The sequence below is a fragment of the Mustela nigripes genome, chromosome 4, assembly GCF_022355385.1.
Source record: "Mustela nigripes isolate SB6536 chromosome 4, MUSNIG.SB6536, whole genome shotgun sequence".
NCBI lineage: Eukaryota > Metazoa > Chordata > Mammalia > Carnivora > Mustelidae > Mustela > Mustela nigripes.
The window spans coordinates 944,946-968,402 of NC_081560.1; the positions used below are offsets into that span (position 1 = coordinate 944,946).

The following is a 23,457-nucleotide window of genomic DNA, read 5'->3' on the forward strand; positions in this document are numbered from 1 at the left end:
GCGAAGGATCTTGGCTCTGCGTGGATGTCCTGTGGCCCGGGGAGGTCCAGCCCCAGGTTCGGAGGGTCCCTGAAATGCAGCCTTGTCCTGTCCAGACACACCCGGTCTGGGCAGCAGCGGAACTAGTGGCCCGCGCCTCCTGCTGCACCTGCGCCGGCTTGCAAGTGGATTCCCAGGACTCACCTGGTGGGGCTCCTCTGCGTGAGACGCCGTCCCCGGGGGAGCTGCTCTACCCCTGGGCCCTTGACAGCATTAGGGTCACACGAAAAGCCCAGAATGGTATATTTGTAGACCTGCATGGAAACACACACACAGTTTAGGCTAAATTTCACATTAGACCCTGGTCACTAATAAATGCGTTCGCCTAAGTAAACAGTCGCTGGGGTCTTTATTGGAAGGGGGGGGGCTTGTTAAATGCCGGGGGAGGCAGCCACGGGGACAGCTGCTCCCAGAGCAAGTGTGGGATGCTGCCTTCGTTCGGAAGCACACGTTCGTTTTGCTCTGGAGCAGTGAATAGTTTTGTAAGCGGACCACCACGTGGCTTAGCCGTGTAGTCTGTGACTCAGTGAAGCAGTCCTGACGCCCTGAAGACGTTTTCCCAACTCGTGTGACTTCAGCGCACTGCCAAGGACGTGACGCGGCCCCTCCTGACAGGCCGCGGAGAGCCTCGCCTCGCATGGAAGGGGAAGAATGTAATCTCGGCACAAACACGGCTCCCGCTCCCCCGGCAGAGAGAGCGAACGCTGGACAGTGGTCAGAGCAAACTCGCGCTTGCGGCTTTGTCCTCGGCAGTCTTGCCTAGACCGCTGCTCGGCAGGGACCCAGGCCTCCGTGTGGGGTTCCCGTCTGTACTTCCTGGGTAGCCCCATGCCGCGGGGTCAGGGTCCAACCCCCCACTGGGCTCTCAGAGCGCGCGCCTGCAGGCAGACCTCTGCTTTCCTCCTCGCTGCGCCTCGGGGTTGAGGTGTGGGCCCCGTGGGCAGCAGAGAGGGTAGCCGAGCCGTGCCCTTCGGTGGCTCACTCCTCCTCTGCCTGGTCTCCTGGTTTTTAAAAACCAAAACCCAGAACACCAGTCGGCTGAGTGGGGAAACAATCATGGCTCTTCTAATTCCCACTGACCGTTCCTCCGCAGTAGTAATCTTTGTGCCGTAGGGTCCCCTTTCCCTGAAGCTCGCCGGGCCTCTGGGCATCTGCCCAGAGGCCTCTGAACCTCAGACAGGAACAACTGAATCTTAACCCTTGATTTTTGTTTTTTAAATAGGAACAGGTTTGCCTATTATTTAAGTAGGCTTTATTTTTAGAGTAGCTTTGGGTTTGCAGAAACATCAAGTAGAAAGTAGGGAGTCCTCGCGCCGGCCCACAGCCCCCAGGGGTGGTTGTTTCGTGGCTGTGGGACATTTGTTGCACTTGTGAGCCAATGGTGACACGTAATTACTGACAAAAGTCCGTGGTCAGTGTGAAGGTCGGTCTCTGTGTTGTTCTGTGGGTTGTAAGAGCTGCTTCGAGACCTGCGTCCACCATTACAGTGGTCTGCCCTGCAGGTCCTCAAAGCTCTCCTGTCCACCCCGCCCTCCCCCGACCTCGGGGGACCCTGATTGTTCCGGTCTCCATAGTCCAGCCCTTTCCAGGGTATGAGCTGGAATCCCACAGCATGATGTCTTCACTTAGGAAGGTGCCGGAAGGTTCCTCCGTCTCTGGACGGCTCCGGCACTCGCTCTCTTTTCACCCCGAATAACGTCCGATCGTCCGGATGAAGCACAGTTTGCTCCTCCGTCTCCTGAAGGAGTCTCGGCTGCTTCCAAGTTCTGACAATTGCGAATAAACCATATGCACAACGGAGCAGCGCGCGGCCGTCACCAAGGACGGACACCCTCCGTTCGCATGGACACGGACGGGACTGGAGGGGACGATGCTGAGTGATGTAGTCAAGTGGAGAGAGTCGGTGATCACGTGGTTTGAGCTACTCGCGGATCGTAAGGAACAGCACGGACGACGTCAGAAGGAGCAGAAACGTGAGGTGGAGGAAATCTGAAGAGGGGGGGATGAACCATGAGAGACTGTGGACCCGGGGAACAAACTGGGGGTTTCAGAGGGAGGGGGTGGGGGATGGGCCGGCCCGGTGGTGGGTACTCAGGAGGGCACGGACTGCACGGAGCTCTGGGTGTTATACGCAAACAGCGAATCTCGGAACGTGCCGTCAAGCAGTGATGACGGACGGTGACGAACGTAACGCGGTAATAGTAACGCAGCTGCTCGGGGCACCCCGTGCAGGCACCTGTGAGCGTGTCTGTTCTCAGCTCCTGTGCGCAAACACCAAGGATGCGGCTGCTGGGACCGGCACACAAGCGTGTCTGGGTCTGTCAGAGCTCCAGTCTGGCTCCGTCCCCAGCAGCGACGTGAGACCGCCCCTGCTTCTCCATGTCCTCAGCAGCAATTGCGCTGGGTTTGGGCCATTCCGACAGGCGTGCGCTTGTGCTGGGGGGCCGCAGCCGGCGTACTGACCCAAGAATGGGCAGGTTCTGAGCTGCTGCGGGAGGGCACCGGCCGCCAGCATGGGGGAGGCAGCTGGTTCCTTCAGCATCTGAGCCTCAACTTTGGGACATGAACCCATGGGGTCATTTTGATTGAAGATGCCATGTCAGTACCCCCACCCCAAGGGAGCTCAGTCAGCAGAGCTCTTACTATGCACAGATCCAGGACGGGGGTGCGGTGTGGGAGGGCGGGCGGCCTACCACCCCGCTCGCCAGTGCCAGGAGACCGCGCGCAGGCTGGCGAGCACTTCCCATCCGCAAGGTGGCTGCGGGGGTCACTCCTCTGTGGGCTCAGCTCCGAGTGCTTACTTGGAAAAGGTCCAGGCAAAGCAGAGCAGGAACTCGGTCTTACCGAAGCGCCCTGACCCTGGCTGCGGGCAGGCTGCCACAGTAAGATGCACGGACGGCAGCTCAGAGCCACCGCCGCTCTTCTCATGCCAGTAGTGCTGTCTCCTTACATTTGCGTTTTGCTGATGATGCGTGCCGCCGAGCGGGCCCGCTGTGTGCCTTCGTTGGTGACGCATCTGTTCAGATCAGGAGCCCATTTTTACTTGCACATTTTGTATGATTTGTGTTTTGTGTACATGCAAGTCCTTTGTCTTGCTGTGTCCTCTGCAAACACCCCCCCGCCCCCGCTGCTCGTTTGCTTGACCATGTCTTCTGCACAGAGCAGTTCTTAACTGCTGCAAAATCCCACTTGTCAAGATTTTCTTTTACGGATCCCACTTTCAAACATCCCCCCACCCAGTCTCAGAGCATCGCATGCCACTTGTGGGTTCACCCATGGATGCGTTCTTGTGGAAACTGTGCAGTCCGCGTCCCGCTTTGTTCTCTGTGTGAGGACATCTAGTCGCTGCAGGACCGCCCTCTGGAAGATTGTCCTCCCGCCAGGACTCGTCTCGGCCTCTCCGTCTGAGCTATTCGTGTGACTGACTCAACTTCTGACTCAAACTAGATGGCGCAATGAAATGGGTATTTTGCTCGAGAGGCTTTGGAAGTTCCAAACCTTTTGGCTCCTGAATATTGAAAGGACAGAGGAAATGGGCAGGATCCCGAACCGCCCTCAGTCCACCATGGTCACGAGCGCTCCTGGCATGGACCTTTCACACCCTGTAGCTTGTTCCCTCGTCCAGGGGCCTGCATGTGCCCACGCGGTCACAGACCCCTCCGAGTTCTGGATGAACTCGGCACCGTCACGGTCAGACTCTTGCTTTTCCTGAAGGAGACTTGACTGTTTTTCCTTTTTCTTCATAGTTATCTACTCAGACTCTTTCTTCAGTCTTCGCTGATTGGTGATTTGTGTTTTCTTGGCTTATAGTCGAATTCCTCAAGAGTTCTGGACATTTATACATAAGTAATATTATTAGCTTGTAACTCTAAAGTTTTCACCATCCTTTGGTTGTGTTTTCTTTTTCATTATTAATTTTTGGTCACTTTAGGGTTGGAGGTGTCATATTTTTCTCTGTATTTGACTTCTAGTAAGAGTTCATGTGTTTTTTGTCTAAAATACTATTCTTGGATTTATTCACCAATCCTAGTCTTTTATAGTTTATTAATGATATTTTTACTCCTATTTCTGTTCCTTCCCTCGAGTCCTGGCACCTTAATTTGAACTCCGAGTTTTGTCCCCTCGTTTCTTCAGTAACCGTGAGCTTTGCGACCCACACCTACCATGCTGCCAGCTTCGGTTTCCTCCCACAGTTCAGATTGAAGCTTTCATATTATCATCTGCGAGTACTTTGAAATCATAGTTTTGATTTTTTCTTTAACCTAAGAGTCATTGAAGAATGTATTTTCATTCAACTGATTGGATGTTTATCTTCTGCAGTTACTAATTTTTAATTTTATTAGATCACTTACATAAGTTTGACCGTTTGGAACTCGCGAAGGTCTCCTCTGAGGCCCAACATCTGATTGTTGCATTCTAGTTTCTTCACCATGGAGTCTGACCAGTTGCAACTGAGCTGTGTTCGTGTGTCTCCCACATGGGCTGGGGAGACCAGGGTCAAGTCCGTCTGCCACTTATTAGTTGTGTGACTTCAGGGAAGGTACTTCTGCCCTGAAGTAAGCTCAATCTTCCTCACTCGTGCACGTGTCTTCTGGGGCACTTCATGTAAGGCAGTGAACGTGCTGGTCACCGTCCTCAGAATGAGGGCAGCCTTGCGCATTGACTGCCATGGGGTTTTCTGTCTCTCAGACCATGGGAGGCACGTTGGTTCTTCTTTACTAATTTCAGCATTTTGTTTTATTTCTTGGCACACACACTGTATCTTACTTCTGGATTATTTTAAACATTAATTTTCCAATTACCTTACTTATTTCACTTAAAAATAACTTTATAATACTATATTGTCTTAATGTTAACATCATGGCACTTCTTTTATTTCTGCTTATGTTTATCATATTTTCCCTACTCCTTAAATCTATAATATCTCTGACCTGATTTGTTTTAGATGTGTTTCTTATAGATAATACTTTTGACTTAAGTGAGAGACTTTGTCCTGGGAGTAAAATTTAACCTGTTTACATTTATTGTCATAACTACACGTTTTTAATTCATCATCTTGTTTCCTGCTCTGCACATTCTGTGTGTCCTTTCTGTTTCTTGTGGTGTCTGTCTTCAGCCGTGTAGATCATGGAACGTGTACTTTCTCTTGTAAGCCCTACAGACGTTGCAAGTGTAGTTTGGATCCGTGTGTTCTAACTGTGAACTTCAGGAGGAAAGGAATTCTCTCATCTTAGATGGCACCTGAGGGTATCTGCCTCCTCCACTCTCTGTAATGTGGAGGTCGAGGTCAGCCTTGTGTGTGCCATGATCAAAGGGTGTCTTTACCAGAGTCTGTGCTCACAGGTCTGGGGAGAGGTCTAATGAAACTCAGAACCTGACACTACCACAGCGCATTTGCAAACAAGACTCTTTGGGGGGCAGGTTCCAGACGTTGTGCCTGAAGAGTGTCAGAAAACATGTTAATGAGGGGATGTGGCTATTTATCCTGCTACCTTTTAATAATAATAATAATAATAATAATAAAACCTTCATCAGATTTCACTGAGATTTGCATTGGGAAAGCCAATTACACAGTGAAATTGGCGGAAAATCTTCTGACGATGAGCACCTAGCCTCAGCTCCACCTGCTTACTTTAATGTCTGGAGATAAATTAGAAGGAGAAAAATTTCCATGTTTGCAAACACCGTGGTCCTTCCCATGGTCCTTCCCATCCCCGTCATTTTTATTGAACATAGAAGTTCACCAGGACCCACGCACTGAACATTGCTGAAGATAAACATTGTATTTTAAATTACTGACGGCAACAGGCAGACTGGAAAAAGTCATTTGAACAAATTGAAAACTGAAATGTTGATATCAGATATTAAATTAATGTAAGTGAGATTGAAACAATATCTAATTAAAATAATGTGAAAAATGACTTGGAAATTGAAGCTGACATTAGCTTTTACCAGCCTGTCATTATTATTACCATGTGGCTAAGCTGCATTTTCACAGAAGCCCTGCCTGTTCCCGGGAGACTTTGCAAGAGACCGACAGAGGAAAGTCTCACTTATTTATTCTGCTACGGCTGGAACACAAGGGCTAAGGGAGCTTTCTTGGGGACCCGAGGCGTGGGGTTGGACAAATCGACCTTCTAGTTTCCAAGGAGAAAATGTATTCCAGACCCTCTGCTCTGCTGGGGACATTTGGGGCTGGAAAGGGTTCGGTGCCTTCAGTCTATATGGAGCATTACAAGGAAAAGAAAACCCCAACTTTGGAATGGCAGAGAGATGGAGACAGAAACGTCCTTGCTGTGGTGGCTCCCAGCAGGTGGACAGATAGATGGTCACGGCTCCTGGGTCGGGTCAGCTCGGGGACGGGTGGGACATGTGGGCAGGTGGACAGCTGTGGTCGTGGGTCCCGGCTGAGAAGGATGATGACTCTCCCAAACCCACAGATTCAACAAAATTTTCACAAAAATCTCAGCAGATTTGGGTTTTTAAAAAAAAAATTTTATATTGATTTGGCAACTTGATGAGCTAATTCTAATGTCCTTGCTAGGAGGTGTGCAGAGCGAGAGTGGCCAGGCGCCCACGGAAGGAGTGAGGGTCGGCCTCCCTGGGAGGTTGCAGAGGCCGGGGGACAGCGGGCAGTGGGCGCCTGGGGACAGGGACACAGGACCCGGAGGGTATCCACCTTCCTGAGGATCTGATGGGGTTGGCCTTGCAAATCAGAGGGAAGGGTGACCTTTTCAGCAAATTATCCTGGGAAGACTGGGTGTTCAATCAGGGAAAAACCTTTCCTCTCGCACAAAGTCCGTTCCTGGACGGACGTGGGAAAGCAAAACGTTGATCTTTTAGAAGAACGTGGAGAATGACAACTTTACGATCTCGGGACAGAGGAGTTTTTGAATAAGGTACCCACAGTGCACACCTTAAAGAAAGTGATAAATCAGAGTGTATCAGAACTAGGATATTTATGGGGTGCCCGGGTGGCTCAGTCCGTTGGGCGTCTGCCCTCGGCTCCAGTTGGGATCCCAGGGTCCTAGGGTTGAGCCCCTAAGCAGGGAGCCTGCTTCTCCCTCTGCCTCTGTCCCTTCCCCAGCTCATGCTCCCTCTCTCTCTCAAATAAATAAATAAAACCTTCAAAGAAACTACTGGGAAATTTATAAAGCCAAACCACAAACCGAGATAAACTGGTGAGAACCCACGCAATTGACAAAGTATTAGCATGTGGGATATTTCAAGAAATCCTGCAAAGCAATAAGGAAAAGTCAATTAATCCAACAGAAAAATGGGCAAAAAGCACAAACACGAATTTTACGTGGGAGGAAGCATGAATGGTGTGTGACACCCGGGAAGACACTGACCAGAGGTCAAAGGAAAGCACCGGGAGGCAGGCGCTGACCCCCAGGCTGCTGGCGTAAGTCTGGCACATGGAGGGTGTCTGGAGCCACGCAGACCATTACAGCCTGAGCAAAGGAGTGGGAATGGATGCCGTCACCGTGGGACGTCTGCGTTCCAGCCACTCCACCGAGAAAAGTCTGTCGTGTGCTGGACACGTGGGCGAGAATGCTCCCGGTGGCCCCAGGTGGGAGCTGGTGTGAAATGAGGAAGGAACCACAGGGTTGTCCGTTGGATCAGATGCTTCAGGGGACATAGAAGATGTTCCAGACGTTTGTAGTGCGGCCCCGTAGCACGGAGATCACACAGACCACACTGCCACACGGAACCTCCCGGGACCCGGGACCGAGTTAGCAACCAAAGCCGGTCGGGGAGAACCTACGTGTTGTTACCCCCCCGGTGGCATTCAAACCCAGCAAAAGTGAGCAACAGACACGTGTGGAAAAGCCTCTAGAAAAGGAAGCTCCAAACCCAGAATTCCAGGGAGGGAGGTCTGATGGGCAAGCTGGTTGGGGCACGAAGGCTGCGCTGGGCTCCCAGGCTCTGGCTCTCCCCCAGGGTGTCGGTGTCACGGCCTTGGCTGTCATTGTGCCTATGAACCAACGTGTGTTTTATAAACATTCATTGATCTCTAATATTTAATGAAACATAAATAGAAAACATTGATATTTTTGAATTACAAATCAACAAGTAACATTTCCAGCTATCAGGAGGTCATCAAGGGGCGGCCGCGATATCCATGGCCTGGTCCGGTGGCGTGTTCAGCGACACGATGTCCGCTGCGCATGCGCAAGCGAATGTGCGTCTCCTTTCTCTGTGGAAACACGTCTGAGCAAGGCTCGGGCTGTTTGTGTGGAAACGAGCATTGCTGCGTCGCTCCCACTGTCTGTGGTGGGCCGTGTTCACACGGAAGGGGGCGTAGTGGAAGAGTTGGCTCAGGGGCAGGGCTGTCGGGGGTCGGGCATCGGCCTTGGGCTGTCGGGGGTCGGGTATTGGCCTTGGGCTGTCGGGGGTCGGGCATCGGCCTTGGGCACAGTGACACAGACCCTGGCTGCCCCTTTCCTCTTCCTGGAACAGGCGACTCCCAGCTCCCTTTGCCCAGCGCCTCTGGACACCAGGGAGGCCGAGATAGGGCCCGTTTCCAGCCAAGGACAGGACAGGCAGTGCACACCCCCCTTCTGTTTTTCCCCTTAGAATTAAGCCTTAAGTGGTTTCTCTGTCGTAGGTAATTGCCAGGACAGTAGTTCTGTTCCACGGTCATTTTAGCTCTGCCTGACGGTTAGCAAAAATAAATATCCAAATATTGTGGCAACACATTACGTTCAGACGACTTGATTCGAAACAGGTAGCATCCAAGCATCTTCCCGTGTTTCACGTTATGGCCATTCCAGACTCCTGTGCTACCTGCCGGGCCGTCGGGAGGGTCAAAGCGAGTGTCCACGCCCACCAGCGTCCAGGAGCGCTGGACGGTTAGGCGCTCATTTGCTCTGACGCCAACAGCCCAGTTCTGTGTGGCCGCGAGGAAGACGGGAGGGTGGCGGTCGAGTGGCGCACAGGGACGTCCACCTCTGGACTCGGGCCCGAGCCAGCACGGGACGGCAGGTCCCGCCCGTCAGATCTCCAGGAGGGCATCCCGGGGCCCTTCTTGGACTGACGCTTTGGTTCCAAAACTAGCGAGGCCAGTGCCAACAATACAGCGGTGACGTTCGGCCACGGTCACGGAGCACCACCCCCACCAGGGACGGCCCTCGCTGATTCAGGTCAGCAGTCACGTGACCGTTGGCAAGTCATCCCCGGTGTCCTCCTGTGTGCTCGCTGCTGTCCTGGGCACTGGGGCTATCCTGCCACGGCTCACATCCTAGTGGGCAAGGCGGGAAGAAGGGCTAAGTGGGCCGTCCAGGCGAGGCCGCTGCTCTCACTGGACGGACCAAAACCCACCCATGAGGATGGTGAGTCCTGCGGGGCCTGGGCCCCCGGAGCAAGCAGCTCTTCAAAGGCCTAAAGCAGGCTTGTACCCCAGGGTGTTCAAGGACAGAAGGAGCCACAGTTGCCTGGGGTCAGGTTGGGAAAGCTTTGCACCTGCCACATGAACCCTGTGTTGTTGGGACCCCGAGGTAGGGCTTTGCAGAGGAGAGACAGAATGGCCTGCCTCCCCTCTGGGCACCGCGAGTTTTCTGTGCTGGCCGTCGAGGGACGGTTGCTGGAGGGCCCCAGACCGCCACACGGAGGCCCTAGGCCAGGGTTCTAGTATTTAAATATCTGCCTCAAGTTAACGAGCCATTAAAAAATCTGATCTTCGTACTTTGAATACATATATTCATAATGAAAAAAGTTTGTTTACATATGCATAGAGCTATACTTGTACTTCTGAAAGCCAGCCAGGTAATACAAGTCGGCTGCACAGAATTCCGTCATGCATGTTTGGGGTTTCTTGTTGCACTGGCAGAGTTTGGTGAGTGATAACAACATGTGATTCTTGATTATCGCACATTTGTTTACAAATGTCTTTGCTTCCCCTTTTTTAGAAAATTGCTAATTATATTGTTTAATAAGATTTCATAAAGTCTGTGCGTTTAGACGGAAATGATCCAAGTGTAAGCACACAGAGTATAAAATGAGAGTGTGTTTTTATGAAAAATACAAAGCACATAAGAAACCAAACATTAAAATTATGTATGTATCTTCAAAAAGGGCAATTTTCTTTAGCAGCACCCAAAATGGACAATCAAAGGTAGATGACAAATGTAGTCATAGATACCGAAGCTTCAAATCAGAAATATTCGGAAGGAGGAGTTTGTAATTCTGTGTTTTGAAAATGTAATCCAGTCGTCGTCGTCGTCGTGAAGATTAACTCCCTCTGGCTTCGGGAGACGCCGTGCGGCACGACTCGCGCAGGTTCCGTGGACACGGCAGCGAGCCCGGTGCCCCAGCCAGGGCGTCTCGTTTGTGCAGGAGAAGGACCCCCTTCTCGAGGATGGGGCTTGCTGTGTGGAGTGGATCTGAGCGCGCGAGGACATTCTTGCGGGGGCGAGGCCCGGCCTCCCGCTGCTGCTCCGTCGGAGCGACGCAGGACGCCCGATGAGCCACGGACACGTGATTAGCCCGAAGACTCCCTTCAAGGCCCAGTGTCAGGACACGGCCTGTTTGCAGAGCCTGGTGAGCAGGAAGGGCTCTCGAGGAAGGTCCCCTCACACCCACGAGAAGGTTTGCAGCTGTAAGACCAGGGCCTGGCGTCCACCCACGGAGCCCTGCAGGGCCTGTGCCTGTTCCTCCTTCCACGGCCTCCCCCGGCTCCATGGCCCCCGGCCGTACGCTCAGGCCCCTTCCCCCTACCACGGTGACGGTGACCGGCTTGCACGTGGCTATCTGTGGGGGCCATGGCCCTCCTCCCCATATTGACGGGGTTCCTCGGACCACCTGTCAGCCTCTGGCCGGGGCTCCCGGCCCGTCATGGGAGGCCGCAGCTCCGTCGCTCTGAGAGTCTTGTGCTCCTAGGGGTAAGGGGGACACGTGAGTGCCCCCGCAGGGGTATCCTCACCAACCAGCCCCTCCCCACGGTCTGCGCTGTCCCCAGTCTGTCGGCGACACCCCCAGTGCCAGACGCCACCAGGCACACAGCATGTTAAAGGCTCTGAGAAGGCCCGCAGGTGTGTGTATGTGTGTTTAGCTCTGTGTTTCCCAAACCCGTGAGCAGAGGCCTCCTGTCTCCCCAAATACCTGTTACCGTGTGGAGAGTGGCTTATGGAAATGGGCACTCGGTGGCACCCTGCAGCAGGAGAGGGGTTAGGCCCACGGCTGCTGCCCCGGCCTCTGGCTGCTTCTTAGAAAAGGCCTGTGTGAGGAAAGTGTGAACAAGCAGGGACAGTTCCCATTTCTTTCTAATTCCTGCCAGAGAGGAAGCCCTGCCCTCAGCAGTCTGGGCGCAGTGTTATTTCTAGGGCGGGATTGGGGGGCTCAGGGGCTCCTGACCCCGTAACACTTCTCTGCCCCCACCAAGGAAAGGAGGGCATGGACAGGGCAGCAGGACCAGGGGCCATGGCACCTGCTGCACGGACAGACCCGCTCCCCTCTCTCCCTGGCATGGGCTCCAGCCGGGCAGGTTCCAAGTAGAGAGTCACCCCAAAGCAAAGTGCACAGCGACTGCATAGCTGTGCTGCTTTGGGGGGCTGACCCCAGGTGAAGGGGCCCAGCAGGCCCACTCTGAGGTCCCCGAATGACCTGGAGGCTTCTCTCCCTCTCACGGATGCCCCCCTGGGTGTAACCGTGCAGCAGAGTGTGGGTAAGGTGCAGATCTGAGCCTCAGGAATAGTGGTTCCAGCTCTGCCAGCAGCCGGGCTCCTCCCACAGGGCGCGGGGCTTCCCAAACGGGGGGCGGTGTCCCCACCCGCGTCACCTGCCCCCTCCGCGTTCCCTCCCTGTGTTCCTGCTGGAGCTCGGCCACTCGCTGTCAGGCCCCCACTGAGATCACAGAAGGGATTGTGCACACCCTTCCAGTTAAAGTGACAGGGCCAGAGGGAGAGGCAGATTCACCCCACGGAAGCCTCGTGCTTAATTACAGGGAATCCTGCATAAATTGTCCAGTGCCAGGAATTATTCTGATAAATGAAAACACTAATTAAATAGGCTATTGTAGAATTTTGAGAACATCGTAGGGTTCTGCTTCTCCAGGTCATTTGCATATCTGCATCTAGTGAATTTAATTTTAAAGGACTTCTTTTTTGTGTTTGGAAACCCTTTTTGTCTCCAATGAAGATAAAAATGGGCTTTATACACCGTTCTCGGTGTTATTAAAGCGGCTTCTCCCAGGGTCTCTGCCTCCCAGCCCCGCCAGCTCCACGTCCGCACTGGGCCGTCGAAATAGCCCACAGCCGACATTCAACAGAGAGCCCGGCAGGAGAAAAGCTTTTCTTTTTCTTTAAAATGTCTTTTACCCAAAGCCTGGAAAACATGGCAGCGTCAGCGCAGCATTCCCAGGAGGTGGCCTCCACGCAGACAGCGGTGTGGCGTGAACGGTGTGGCGGCCGGACAGACGGCCCGCGGGCCTGGGGGCAGCCATATGGGGGGCCGGGCGAGGCCGGGGATCTTCCTGGTGCCATTTGCCCCGAGGAGGGGATTCAGAAAGGAAGTGTCCGGGCCCCTGGAGCAGATCCTGGGAGCACGCGCGCGCCCCAGGGTGGCGTGCAGGAGGGGCCAGGGTCCCGAAGACTGGCTCTGCCCTCACGCCGGGCCCGCGTGAGCAAAACAAAGCACGGAAGGGCCGTCGGCGGACTCATGTGGGCGACGCGGGGCTCGGGTTCTCCATCGTCTCCACCAGTAACGACAACAAAACAGAGAGGATGTGACCCCAAGCCTGAGAAAGGACAGAAGAGCACAGGCCACAGGCGCCGCGGCCCTCAGCTGCCACAGGGGCTGCGGACAGGGCAGGAAGCCCCCCATGAGGCTCCTCGAAGAGCTGCAGGTAGGGTTTCTGGGACGCAGCACTGCCGCAGGTCTCCGGCGAGTTCTCACGGGCAGGACACACGGCTCCAGGCTCGCTCTGAAGCACCGTGGCCCACGGTGGCATTGAGGGGGACCCTGGAGCAGGGGTGGCGTCAGCAAGACGCCGGCCGCTCTCACGGAAAACGAGGAAATGTGGGGGCGGAGCCCGTCTTCTTGAACGAGGGCGGGGGGAGCAGGTCGCGAGGGTCGATACCACTTTGCAGCATGGGTCCAGCCACGGGGCTGTGCCTCCGTCCGTCCTCGCTGTGTGTGTGCACAGCCATGTGCGAGGAAGACGGTCGGAGGCCTGCGTCCAGGGCGGCCGACAGCCTGCCTCTGGCTGAAGGAGCCAGGGAGCGGAGGGACGGCCGGACGTCGCGAGTGAATTAACACCGGACAGACATGACGTCCTGAGGGGACAGCGGCGGGACACTTGCCTCTCTGGTCCGTCACGAGTACACGGCCGGTGCGGCACGCTCAGGGACCTCCCAGACGTTCCCAGGGTCCCCCTGTCGCCATGATCCCGCTGGGCCACACCAGGAGCATCGCGGGCACATCCAGAGCCCCTCTCGGTGGACCTGGGGCACGCGGGGCCGCATCCTGCCTCGTGGGAGGTCCCCAACAGTGTGTCCGCTCACCAGGGCTGCCCCGCTCGCCGGCCATCACGTACCTGGCATGCCGCCCCGCCGCACGTGGAGAGCCCGGGGAGGACGGACAGACGGACGCGAACCCTCTCCTCAACGACCTTCAATCTGGCTGATCCTGAGAACGAGCTGGGGAGGGGGCGGGAGCAGGTTCTTAGGAAATGCGGACTTCCGGGTCCACCTGTGCGTTTTCTGATTGGAAGGTCGAGAGACCAGGAAGCAGCGGTTTTCCCTGCCGCTGAGGGACGTCGAGTCACACTGGGAGGCACCGTGGGCAGCGCGGAGGACCCGAGGGAAGCGGCAGAGGGCGGACGTCGTGCGGAGCGGACGGGCGTCGCGTGGCTCGCAGAGCAAATGAGGCTCAGTCCGGGTTTGTGGACACGGTGGCACCGACGCGGGAGCCAGACCCTGACCTGGTCACCAACACCTCGCTCGTGTTTGCCCCGAAACCAGCGGAAGCCGTGTCAGTCCACACAGCGTGATGGTTCCTGGGCGGGTGGTGAGCCCACACAGCGCTGCCGGAAGACGAGCAGGACGCCGGCGGGCGGCCCCGGGAAGGGCTCCGTGCCTCGACGCCAACACGGCTTTCCGCGAGCTGGGTCGGCAGGGTGTTTCCGGCGCGGGGAAAGGGCCTGCCCGAGGGCCTGGGGCTCCGAGGCACCTGGGCCTGTAGGACGGGTCAGCTCAGCTGCTTGTGTCCCCCGGAGACACAAGGGAGAGCTTGTCTGCTCTGTGGGAGGGTCCAGCCTTCCCCTGCACACCGGGGAGTGAGCAGGCGTTTGGGCAAACGCCAGCATTCGGCCTCTGGCTCGTGCGGGGGACACGGGCCCACGGGTCCATCCCTGGCCATCTGCCTCGTGCAGGACGCTCTGCTGGCACAAACCGGGACGGTTTCCTTAAGGAGGGTCCCAGCAACCTCCTCACTGCTGGGCGGCAGGAGAGCCCGGGCTGCCCACCCCCCGCCCCCACGGGAGGTTTGCAGACTCTGGGACTGCGCTGCCTGCGCCGCGTGGCGGGGCTGTCTGGAGTGTCTGTCCTCGCTCGGGGGCAGTAAACGGAGAACCTTCTAAATTCTGCCTTCGTGTGCTTCCTGTCCCTCAGCCCATCCGAGAGTTCGCTATTACGCCCCCAAAAGTAGCTCGCCATTCGGGAAGATGTTTCCTCTGTTTGCAGAAGGACATTGGAATCGATCATGTTGTATTCTGTCCCTTGAAGACTGTCCTCCTCCAGTCGGTGTTTCTGTTTGGGCCACCGCCTCGCACTGCCCTCCCCCTGCTCCCGCACGGCCCCGTCAGACTCAGAACCAGATGGGGCTCTGCGGGCCTCCGCCTCCCAGTGTGGGGATAACCACCTGCCTGTAAAAGGAACGTGCGTTTGTCTTAGGGGAAACTTCCGACGGGACGACGGACGGCCCCCAGGAGGGGCAGGCGGGCGTAACAGCATCTCACCCCACCCCTGCACCCGAGAGAGCCCCGTCACCAGGTTAACGGGGCGGACGCGACAAGGGGAAGTGATCGATCTCTTGTTCTCGTTGGCGTTAGCCGCGGTGGCCGGGCACTCTCCACGCTCCGGCTCTGCGGTCAAGTCTGTTTCTCCCGGTTTTTCATTTCCAAAATGACATGGGCTCTGACCAAAAGACCATTTCTATAGATTTGTAAGCCCAGACCAGTTGCTTTGTGACGCAAGGTCTTCCTGAAAAGGTTGGGGCCGGGGGCTTGCGGTGCCGGCGTCGGAACTCCGGAGTGTTCACTTCCATCCGCTGATTGTTTCCAGAGCTCGTGTCTCCTTATGTGGCGGGGCGGCTCGTCCTCCGCCCGTCTGTGTCATCGTAGGTCAGGAACAGGGAGGGCAGGACGGGGACAGCCGCCAGCCCAGCTGGGGGCTGTGCAAACGGCCAGTCGCGCCCTCCACGGTCCCCCTCGTGAGCTCGGGACGCCAGTTAGTGGAACGTGTTTCCCAGCGAGGAGCACGTTCAAAATGACCCTACGTCTGCGGAGACGTCTTGTGTGGTTTTCGTGACAGTTGTGTCGGGCTCCCGGCGTGACTGTCATAGAGGAAGCCGAAGGCCGCGGGAAGGCCGGGCCCGTGCGGCGCCCCTGGTGGACAGCGCGGGCTGGCACTCGGGGCCCAGCCACAGGCTGCTCACGGCCCGGCGCGGAACCAGGCCGGCCGCGCGCTGACTCGACTCGATGGGGCGTCTCTCGGTGGAGGAGGCCAAGGGAGTCTGGAGAAGGGCGCGCTGACCCTGTGCTTCTCTTCCCCACAGCTGACGGCAAGGACGAGCTGGAACGAGCATCTGGACTGAAGATCGTGCGGGCCGGGAGCGGGTCGGTGAGTACCCGGGCGGCTGCCTCTGAGGCGTGCGTGGCTGGCGGGGGCAGGGCAGGCCCGCGGACGGGCCACGGGACGCGATGCCAGTGTGCACTGCCTCTGCAGTCGGAGTCCAGCGTGTCGCTGAGAACGGCCGTCCTGGTTCGGGACACGAGCTTCCCTCCCCAGAGGTGACATAACTGCTGAGTGTGTGACACGAGCTCCCCCGGAGCACTCTGTCCTTGGGGCGTCTCAGGATGCCATTTGGGTTGGCGCGCCAAGCATGTGGGGACGCTCTGTGCCGCGATCTCGTGAGGCGGCGGTGGTGCCCGCCCGTGGCGTGTCGGTGTCGAGAGAGGCATGTGACCAGGCCCTCCATGTGCCACTAAAGCTGGTGGTCGCCCCCGGTGCCTGCGTGGCCCGTCTTGGGGCAGTTTTGCGAACCGCAGGCAGAGCAGTGCACGTGACTCCGCATGGCGGGGGTACGTGGCCACTTGAGGCCACGCAGACCCCGACACCCCGCGCCGTGGTCGAGTTTCAGTGTCACGGCCCTCGCCGTTCTGGATGATTAGCTGGTGCGGGACAGCTTTCTCGTGAGTCCTTCTCACCCCCAGAGGGACGCCCCCTGCAGAGCCCCTCAGGGCCAAGCCGCTGTCTCGGGGACACCCCCGGCGGCCGGGCGGTCTGGGTCATGAAGGAAGAGCGTGTCTAACTGCGTGTCCGGCCTCCCTGCCGGTCTAGTGGTTAGGGCTCGGCGCTCTCATGACTGCCTGTTCCCGCACACGGGCTCCTTCGCTGCTCGCGCGGCCGGCGGGCAGGAGCAGCCTCGAGGGGAAGCGGCCCACGTCGTGCTCTCGTGTTCCAGGGACCGGTAGGCAGAGGGCAGGGGGCACTGGACGAAACCTGCCGCAAAGGCTCGCCGGGACCGAGACCCTCTCCCTGCCTGCAGGCCGTGGCCAGGAGCACAGACCGACCGTGCGTCCGGTGAGGACGTCCCCCTCTCGGCCCTGCCACGGACGGCAGTGGTCTCGGCAGGGAGTGAGCGGGGGTGGCCAGAGGCCGCCGAAGCCTGGGGAGGGAACAGTGGCCGGTGGCAGGAAGGGATAGAGGGTTGGGATCGTGACGGAAGGTTCTGGATGTGCTGCCTGTCTCAGGGACAGTGAAGGCGTGAAGCCCCCATTCCTTTCCCACCACAGCCTTCCCCAGGAGGTGACCGGGGAGAGCGTCTGCACTGTGGCCAAGAAAGCTCCGGGGCTATGAGTCCTCTCCTCACGAGGGTCTGTGGGCTTCGTGGAGGCTGGTTGTGCTGCCCGGGGGAGGGGGGATGGCCGTGCGGGCCAGGGAGGCTCTGCTGTGGGGTCGGCCCACGGAGATCCCAGAGCGCCTCTTCCTGAGGGAAGCACGGCCTCCAGCAGTTTCTGGAGAGAGGGGACAGGCATGGACTGAGCCTACCGGCGGGCTGCTGGACAGCGTGAGAGCAAACACGGTCGTCAGTGAAGCCAGCGCTGTAGCTGTGGAGGAGGGGCTGCTCTGGCTCCGAGGGTCCTCACCCCCTCCCCCTCCCCCAGGCTCTTGGCCAAACCCCACTCCGTCGGTTGTTGGTCACCACCTCCCCTGGGCTGCCCGCCCGTCTGGTGGCTCCGCCTCCGTGACTTGCCTGTCTGTGAGGGCACCGAGGGCCTGGTCTTCCCGTGTGTCCTCCTGTCCGTCCTCGTGGTACTGCTTCAGCCCCGGCAGGAGATGTCCTCCCCTCCCTGTAGGTCTCCTTCCGAGGTCTCCCCTCTGTTGCCAGACCAGGTGCCCACAGTCTCCACCTCGCTGGGTCGCCTGGAAGGTGGAGGGACGTGGGCCCACTGGTGGCCCTCACAGCCGTCTGGGGCGCCGTCCGGATGTCCGCTCCCCGACGAGCCGCTATCCCGAGTTCTGCGCCCCCCACCAGCGGTGCACGTGGCCCTCGTGTGGACACAGGAGCCACGCCGCGCCTGCCCCACACCCGGGCTGTGTGAGGACGCGGACTCTGAGAGCAGCCGCAGCAGCTCCCTCACGTCACGTCCTCATGTCTCTGTTGGTTTTGGAATCTGGAGATGACCCGTCCTTCCCTTTGGTCTTGGCGCTGTGTGGTGTGGTGTTGTGTGGTGTGGTGCTGTGTGGTGTGGTGTTGTGTGGTGCTGTGGTGCTGTGCCGTGTCCGGGGTCCATGTGCTACAGCGAGCGGCTCCCGCCCCGCTCCGTTCACCGCACCACGCGTCATCCTGCAGATCCGCACTGGCCCCTCCTGTGCACCAGGCTCTGTGGAAGGACCACTCATAGCTGGGCCCGGGACAGGCAAACCTGCTTCGTGGAACTCCCCTTTCCTTGGAAGCCGGGGTCCCCTGAGAGGCGAGGCTCACCGTCCCCTCTGAAGACAAAGCCTGCCGTCACCTCCGCTGGGCTTTGTCTGAGGGGAGCAAACCAGCTCCGTCCCGCGTGACGACTTCTCTCCTGGGTCTGGAGCGCCTCACGCCCCCGTCCCCTCGTCCCCTCTCTGTCCCAGCCCCCTGCCCTCCCTGCTCTGGGGCTTTTGAGCTCGCCCACCTTGAGGTCCGCATCTCTCTTGAGCTACCGTGTGCTCACCCCCGCCTCTGTGAGCCTCTAGCAGAACCACCGCCTCTTCCGTTCATTCCGCCGTCCCGTCCGTCTACACACGGGGGCACGTGCGTGTTGTCAGGAACCTCATGCTTTAGTGCAAATGTCTGTCTGCTTCCGCGCGCACCCCCCACCCCGGTTCTGGGTCGCAGGCGTGTCTCCCGGGCTTTCCTGCCCCTGCTTGCTGACGGACCGCAAACTCACCACCGCAGACCACAGACGAGCACACGGCACCTCCAGACGGTCACGTCCAAGGACGCTCGCGTGCCTGGACCCGCCCAGGACACATCCTTCCAAATAATCCTCTCAACTTCCACCCACCGCCCTGTGGTCCTGACGCGCACGGCCCGGGGCAGAGCCCTGCGCCCTCCTGCGCCTGAACCGCAGCCGGAGGGAGCTGGTGGGACTTCCCGGCGTGGAGGGCGCCGTCCAGCCCTCGCTGCGTCCTGGCCCTTGCCCTCTGGCTCGTTACTGCCAGCAAATACACTGCGTGTTTCCCGGGTTGCCGACACCAGATAGGACCTCTGACCCCAGAGCCCTTTGCCGCCAAACCCACCAACCTCCATGCGCGTTTCCCGCCCTGGCACCTCACCGCGCTCCCGTCAACCCCATCAGGACGCAGAGGTTCTGCGCCGGTGCCATCTGACCCGTGGCTGCTGCAGCCAGAGCCCGTTTCTGCACTGAGGCTCCTTGTCCTCTGGCTGGCCCAGCCTGGTTTGTGGAATCCTGGTGGCACGGAGGGCCCTCCTGTGACCCCGGGTCTCCAGCTGCCCCCCCGGGCACAGTCTTCTCATTCACCCTGTACTGCCTCGCGAGGGATCATCCAGACCCTGGCTTTGTCCTTCTTCATAGGATGGTGACCCCGAATTTAGATCTCCAGAGCGATGCGTTCACCGCCCTGCTCGCCCACGTCTGTGCACTGGGAGGTCTGTGCAAAGTGAGCAGGACGCCTGACTTCCCTGCCGGCCGGTCGCTGCCCCCGGCTCCCCGTCTTACTGACAGAAACCGTGTCCCTTTCGGCGCCACGCCATCTACATGCTGGATTGGGCCAACACACAGGAATTTGACTCGCACTTGGGCCGTTTGTGAAGGGATCGCCCTCCGATTGTTCTGGATGTCCGTCCTTCTCACTCATGAGTGGGGATCTGCCCCGACGGGGGAGCTCTGGTGACCCAGGGGGTGGGGAGGGGGGTCACGGGTTCGGGGGCTGGGCCTGCGAGCCCTCCGCCACAGCGCTGCCTCCTTTTCTCTGCCCACCTGAGGTGTTGCCCTTGGGTCCCCAATGGGAACCTGGCCATGGGGGCCCACCCACTGCACCCCGGGCGCCCCTCTGTCTTGTCAGCAGTCCTGGGGTTTCCTTGGTGCTCCGGGGGCCTAGAGACCCACACGGTGGTGCTCCCTCACGTTGAAGTTGGCTGAGGTCCATCCGGTGGGTTCTCTAGCCCGGGACCCCCATGTCCCCCCAGACTTCTCCCAAACCCATCTGCGTCCAGAAGCTGCCCCTGATGGAGGCGCGGTGCTAGTCGATCGGGGGCTGGTCTCGGGAAGTGAAAATGGGAACAAAGGGGCAAGTGCAGGTACTTTCTAAAAGCTGACGGCGTCTGTTTCTCTGACGTTCACCCCTCGTGCGGGGTTCGGCCTGATCTGATGGTTCCCGTCTCACAGCGTTCACTGTGAGCCCCATCGCGGCTTCCCGACCCTGGTACGCGGCGGAGGCTGGTTGCTAGAAGCTCGGCCATCTCTCTCCCAGGCACTGGGGACGCGTGCATGGGCGACAGACGGCGGAGCTAAAACCCTTTAAGCCGCATGGAAACATCTCAAAACAAGACGTAAAGGAAATGAACAGCTTAAAGTAGGCGCACACATTCCTAAGAGACTTGGGGCGTTTTGACCTATTTCAGGATCTGATTTGTGACATCTTGAAATTGTTCGCACTTTCTTCAAATTAATAAAGTCGTATTTTTTCCAAAAAATTATAACAAGACAAACTCAGGTACTTAGAAGGTAGGCGATGCGGGTGATGGTCACCAGATGGCAGACTCGTGAGTCCGGCTCCCCAAAGTGCGTCTGTGACAAGGACTGTGTGACCTCTCGATGTGCGCCGGACGTGCAGCTGGGGGTTAACCCGCCCAGCATCTCAGTGGGAGCAGAGGTGGCCTGCGAGGCTCGGCCTCATTCCTGAGGCTCAGGAACCAGGCGAGGGCACGTGGGAGGCCCACGCTTCACCGCAACGTGGTCTTGCTTTGGACTGAGTGCCCAGGGTCTGCCACAGAGGGGCCGCCCTGGGGGGGTCACCAGCCCCTGTCATCTAGAGAAGAGGGGTGGCCGTTCGTCCAGATACCAAAAAAAGAAATCTTTCCATCTAGTGCAGGGAGGGGACGTTTTCCCCAAGGGTCCGTGGCGGGGTCCGACGGTTACACTGACAAAGACATGCGAGCAGGAGAACAGCACACAGATGTACAGGTTGCACCTGACGTGGAGCGTAAGGAAATGAAAACCCAAAGAAACCGTTAGACCCCAGTATTTTATGCTGGATTCGATGCGCACTGCACCGTCACGGGGAGCACGGGTGCTTCAGGAGCGCGCGGTAAGGGCAGCCCGTGGGCAGACTGCGGGACTCTGCTCCGCTTTACTCCGTCTCGGAGCTACGGGCTCTCCCTTCCCTGCGTCCAGGGGGCCTGTCTCGTGAGGGTCTTGTGACCTGCCTCAGGGAGGGCGGGGTCGGGTCGTCAGAGAGAACTTCCTGCGCTTCTCTGCCTCCTTCAGCGGGAAACACTTGTGTCCCGACACCATATGGGGGGGGGGGGGGGCCTTGAGCCCCATCCTCAGCACGGTGTGATGTTAGACATGCTTTTCCTCTTTTAAATTATTTTATTTCATTTTATTTTGAGAGAGAGAGAAGGAGCGGAGTGGGGTGGGGAGGAGCAGAGGGAGAGAGCTCTCGAGCAGACGCCGGTCGGAGCGCAGAGCCTGACACGGGGCTCCATCTCAGGACCCCGAGAACACAGCCTGAGCTGAAATCAAGAGTCAGATACTGAACCAGCTCAGCCCCGCAGGTGCTGTTTTCGTGTGCGGCTTCCGAGGGACCTGGGGTGTAAGCATCTTGCTTGAGTGAGGGCGGCGAGGTGACCCCACTCTCTGTGCCTCCGGTGTTTAGGTCACTTCTCAGGCTCCTGGGCACAATTTCGTGCAAAGAAAGAGTTCTGTGGCCAAGGCCAGGTTGGTCCCAAAAGTTCCTAAAATGTCTGTGAATGGGCAGTTGGACTCCTACCCTAGATTTCGTGGACATTCTCTGCGTGGCAGTCGGTACCATGTGGCAGGACAGATGCTTGAGGTCTCACTGCGCTGTTGCCTGTCTGTGGACAGACGCCGCGTCCAGTCGTTCCGGGGACCTCTGGGAGGCACGTGCTCAGAGGCCCTGTTTAGGGGTCTGGCTGGTCCCAGGAGGTCACTTGACAGGGCGGGACCTTCACCCACAGAGTGGAGAGACCACGTGGCTGAACATCCCCACGTCAGAGGTGGGGGAGAAGCTCCACAGGGTCAGGGTGAGGGGAAGCTGTCACGTCCTCGGTGGCACAGGGACCTGCCTTCGTCATGCCTGCTGAAGACTCACAGGATGGTGGACGGGACTTTTGGCTCACAGGAGTGTAGCCGTGCCTCGGCTGGCGGGTGGCTGGGAACCCCGTGAACTCGGGCTCCACAGAGGGCCCCTCAGCCACCATCAGCCCCGTGCAGCGTGGGGAGCGGCGAGTCACAGGCGGCGTCTGCCTGGTCTGGGGGTGCCGTCAGCTGTGGTGACAGAGGACCAACGTGCTAAGACTCACACTCACCCATAGAAGGCATCGTGACGTCTACACAGCAGGCGCCTGCGGCTTGAACGGCAGACTCCCTGCTGGGCAGTCACAGACCCGGGGCTCTCCTTCCAAGGACCTCTGCAAAAGGTCAAAACCGAATGAAGTATGAAACCATAGGAAGGAAACTAATCACATTGGAATAATCGAATGGAATTTGATGATTTCCTTAAATTCTCCTCACGTGAGGGGACCCTGCGCACGTGTACTTGGGTCCGTTGGTGGGCGGGGCTGGCAGGATTCCAAGCGAGTTCTCTCCTTTTCCAGAAGTTTCCTCAGTAGGTGTTTGTTTACTTTGAAATCGTTGTGGATGCGCAGGGGCTCAGAAGGACAGAACAGGGAAGCCGTGGGTGCGGCGGGGGTCGCTGGGGCAGGTGCCGTCGGAGCAGGAGCTGCGGAGGGCAGCGGGCCGCGTGGCAGGAGACGGGCTCTCCGGGGTGTCTCGGGTGGAGACTGAGATGCTGGTCTTGTGTTTTCAAGGGTCTACGATATTCCTCAGCTGGCGTGGCCTCCCGTGGCTCCCCCAGGCTCCTCTCTGCCCACCCTTGGGCTGCCACAGGGACACCGACCGTCACGGGCCTCCTGGGAGCCCAGGGCCAACTTTGCAGCCTCTCTCCAGAAGCACGCACAGGCCCCCAACACGCGCTAGCGTGGTCCCAGGGGATGCGAGGCGTCCCTGTCCAGTGCCCATCCGATGACCAGAGCCATGGCTGAGCATCCACTGGGGCTTGGGGGGGACGCTGGACAGACTTGGGCCCCCCACAGCTGTCCTTGGGTGCACAGGCCACCGGGGTCATTCCAATCTGCATTTCTGCACAGAGGAAATGGAACTTTTTCCTCCTAGAGGCAAAAAGTGCATTGGTCCTAGGAAAGCCTATTTGCTCGTGAACGTTCCAAGTTTGTGTTTGAGCTAGAAGCTCTGCGTGAAGTCGCGCGAGAACACGGGCAGGACCTGCCCAAATCTGCTCTGTCCTCGGCCGAGGGGCCCCCGCGACCAGCAGATCTGAGGCTCAGTGGATGGGCCACTGCAGCTTCCGTGGCCCCACGCGGAGCCCTCGCTGCCACTGCTCACGCGGTGCTCGTCTTCCTCGAAAGTGAAGAAAATCACACAGAAGTGCGTTCGAT

General features: G+C 58.1%; 1 protein-coding gene across 1 annotated transcript in view; it reads left to right on the forward strand.

The window, feature by feature from the left end:
• PTPRN2 (protein tyrosine phosphatase receptor type N2) overlaps positions 1 to 23,457 on the forward strand; it is a 606,978-nt gene that overhangs the window by 361,115 nt on the left and 222,406 nt on the right. Inside the window, exon 9 of the mRNA XM_059395999.1 lies at positions 15,814 to 15,878. Coding sequence (XP_059251982.1) covers positions 15,814 to 15,878 — 65 coding nt within the window. The remainder of the gene's footprint in view (positions 1 to 15,813; positions 15,879 to 23,457) is intronic.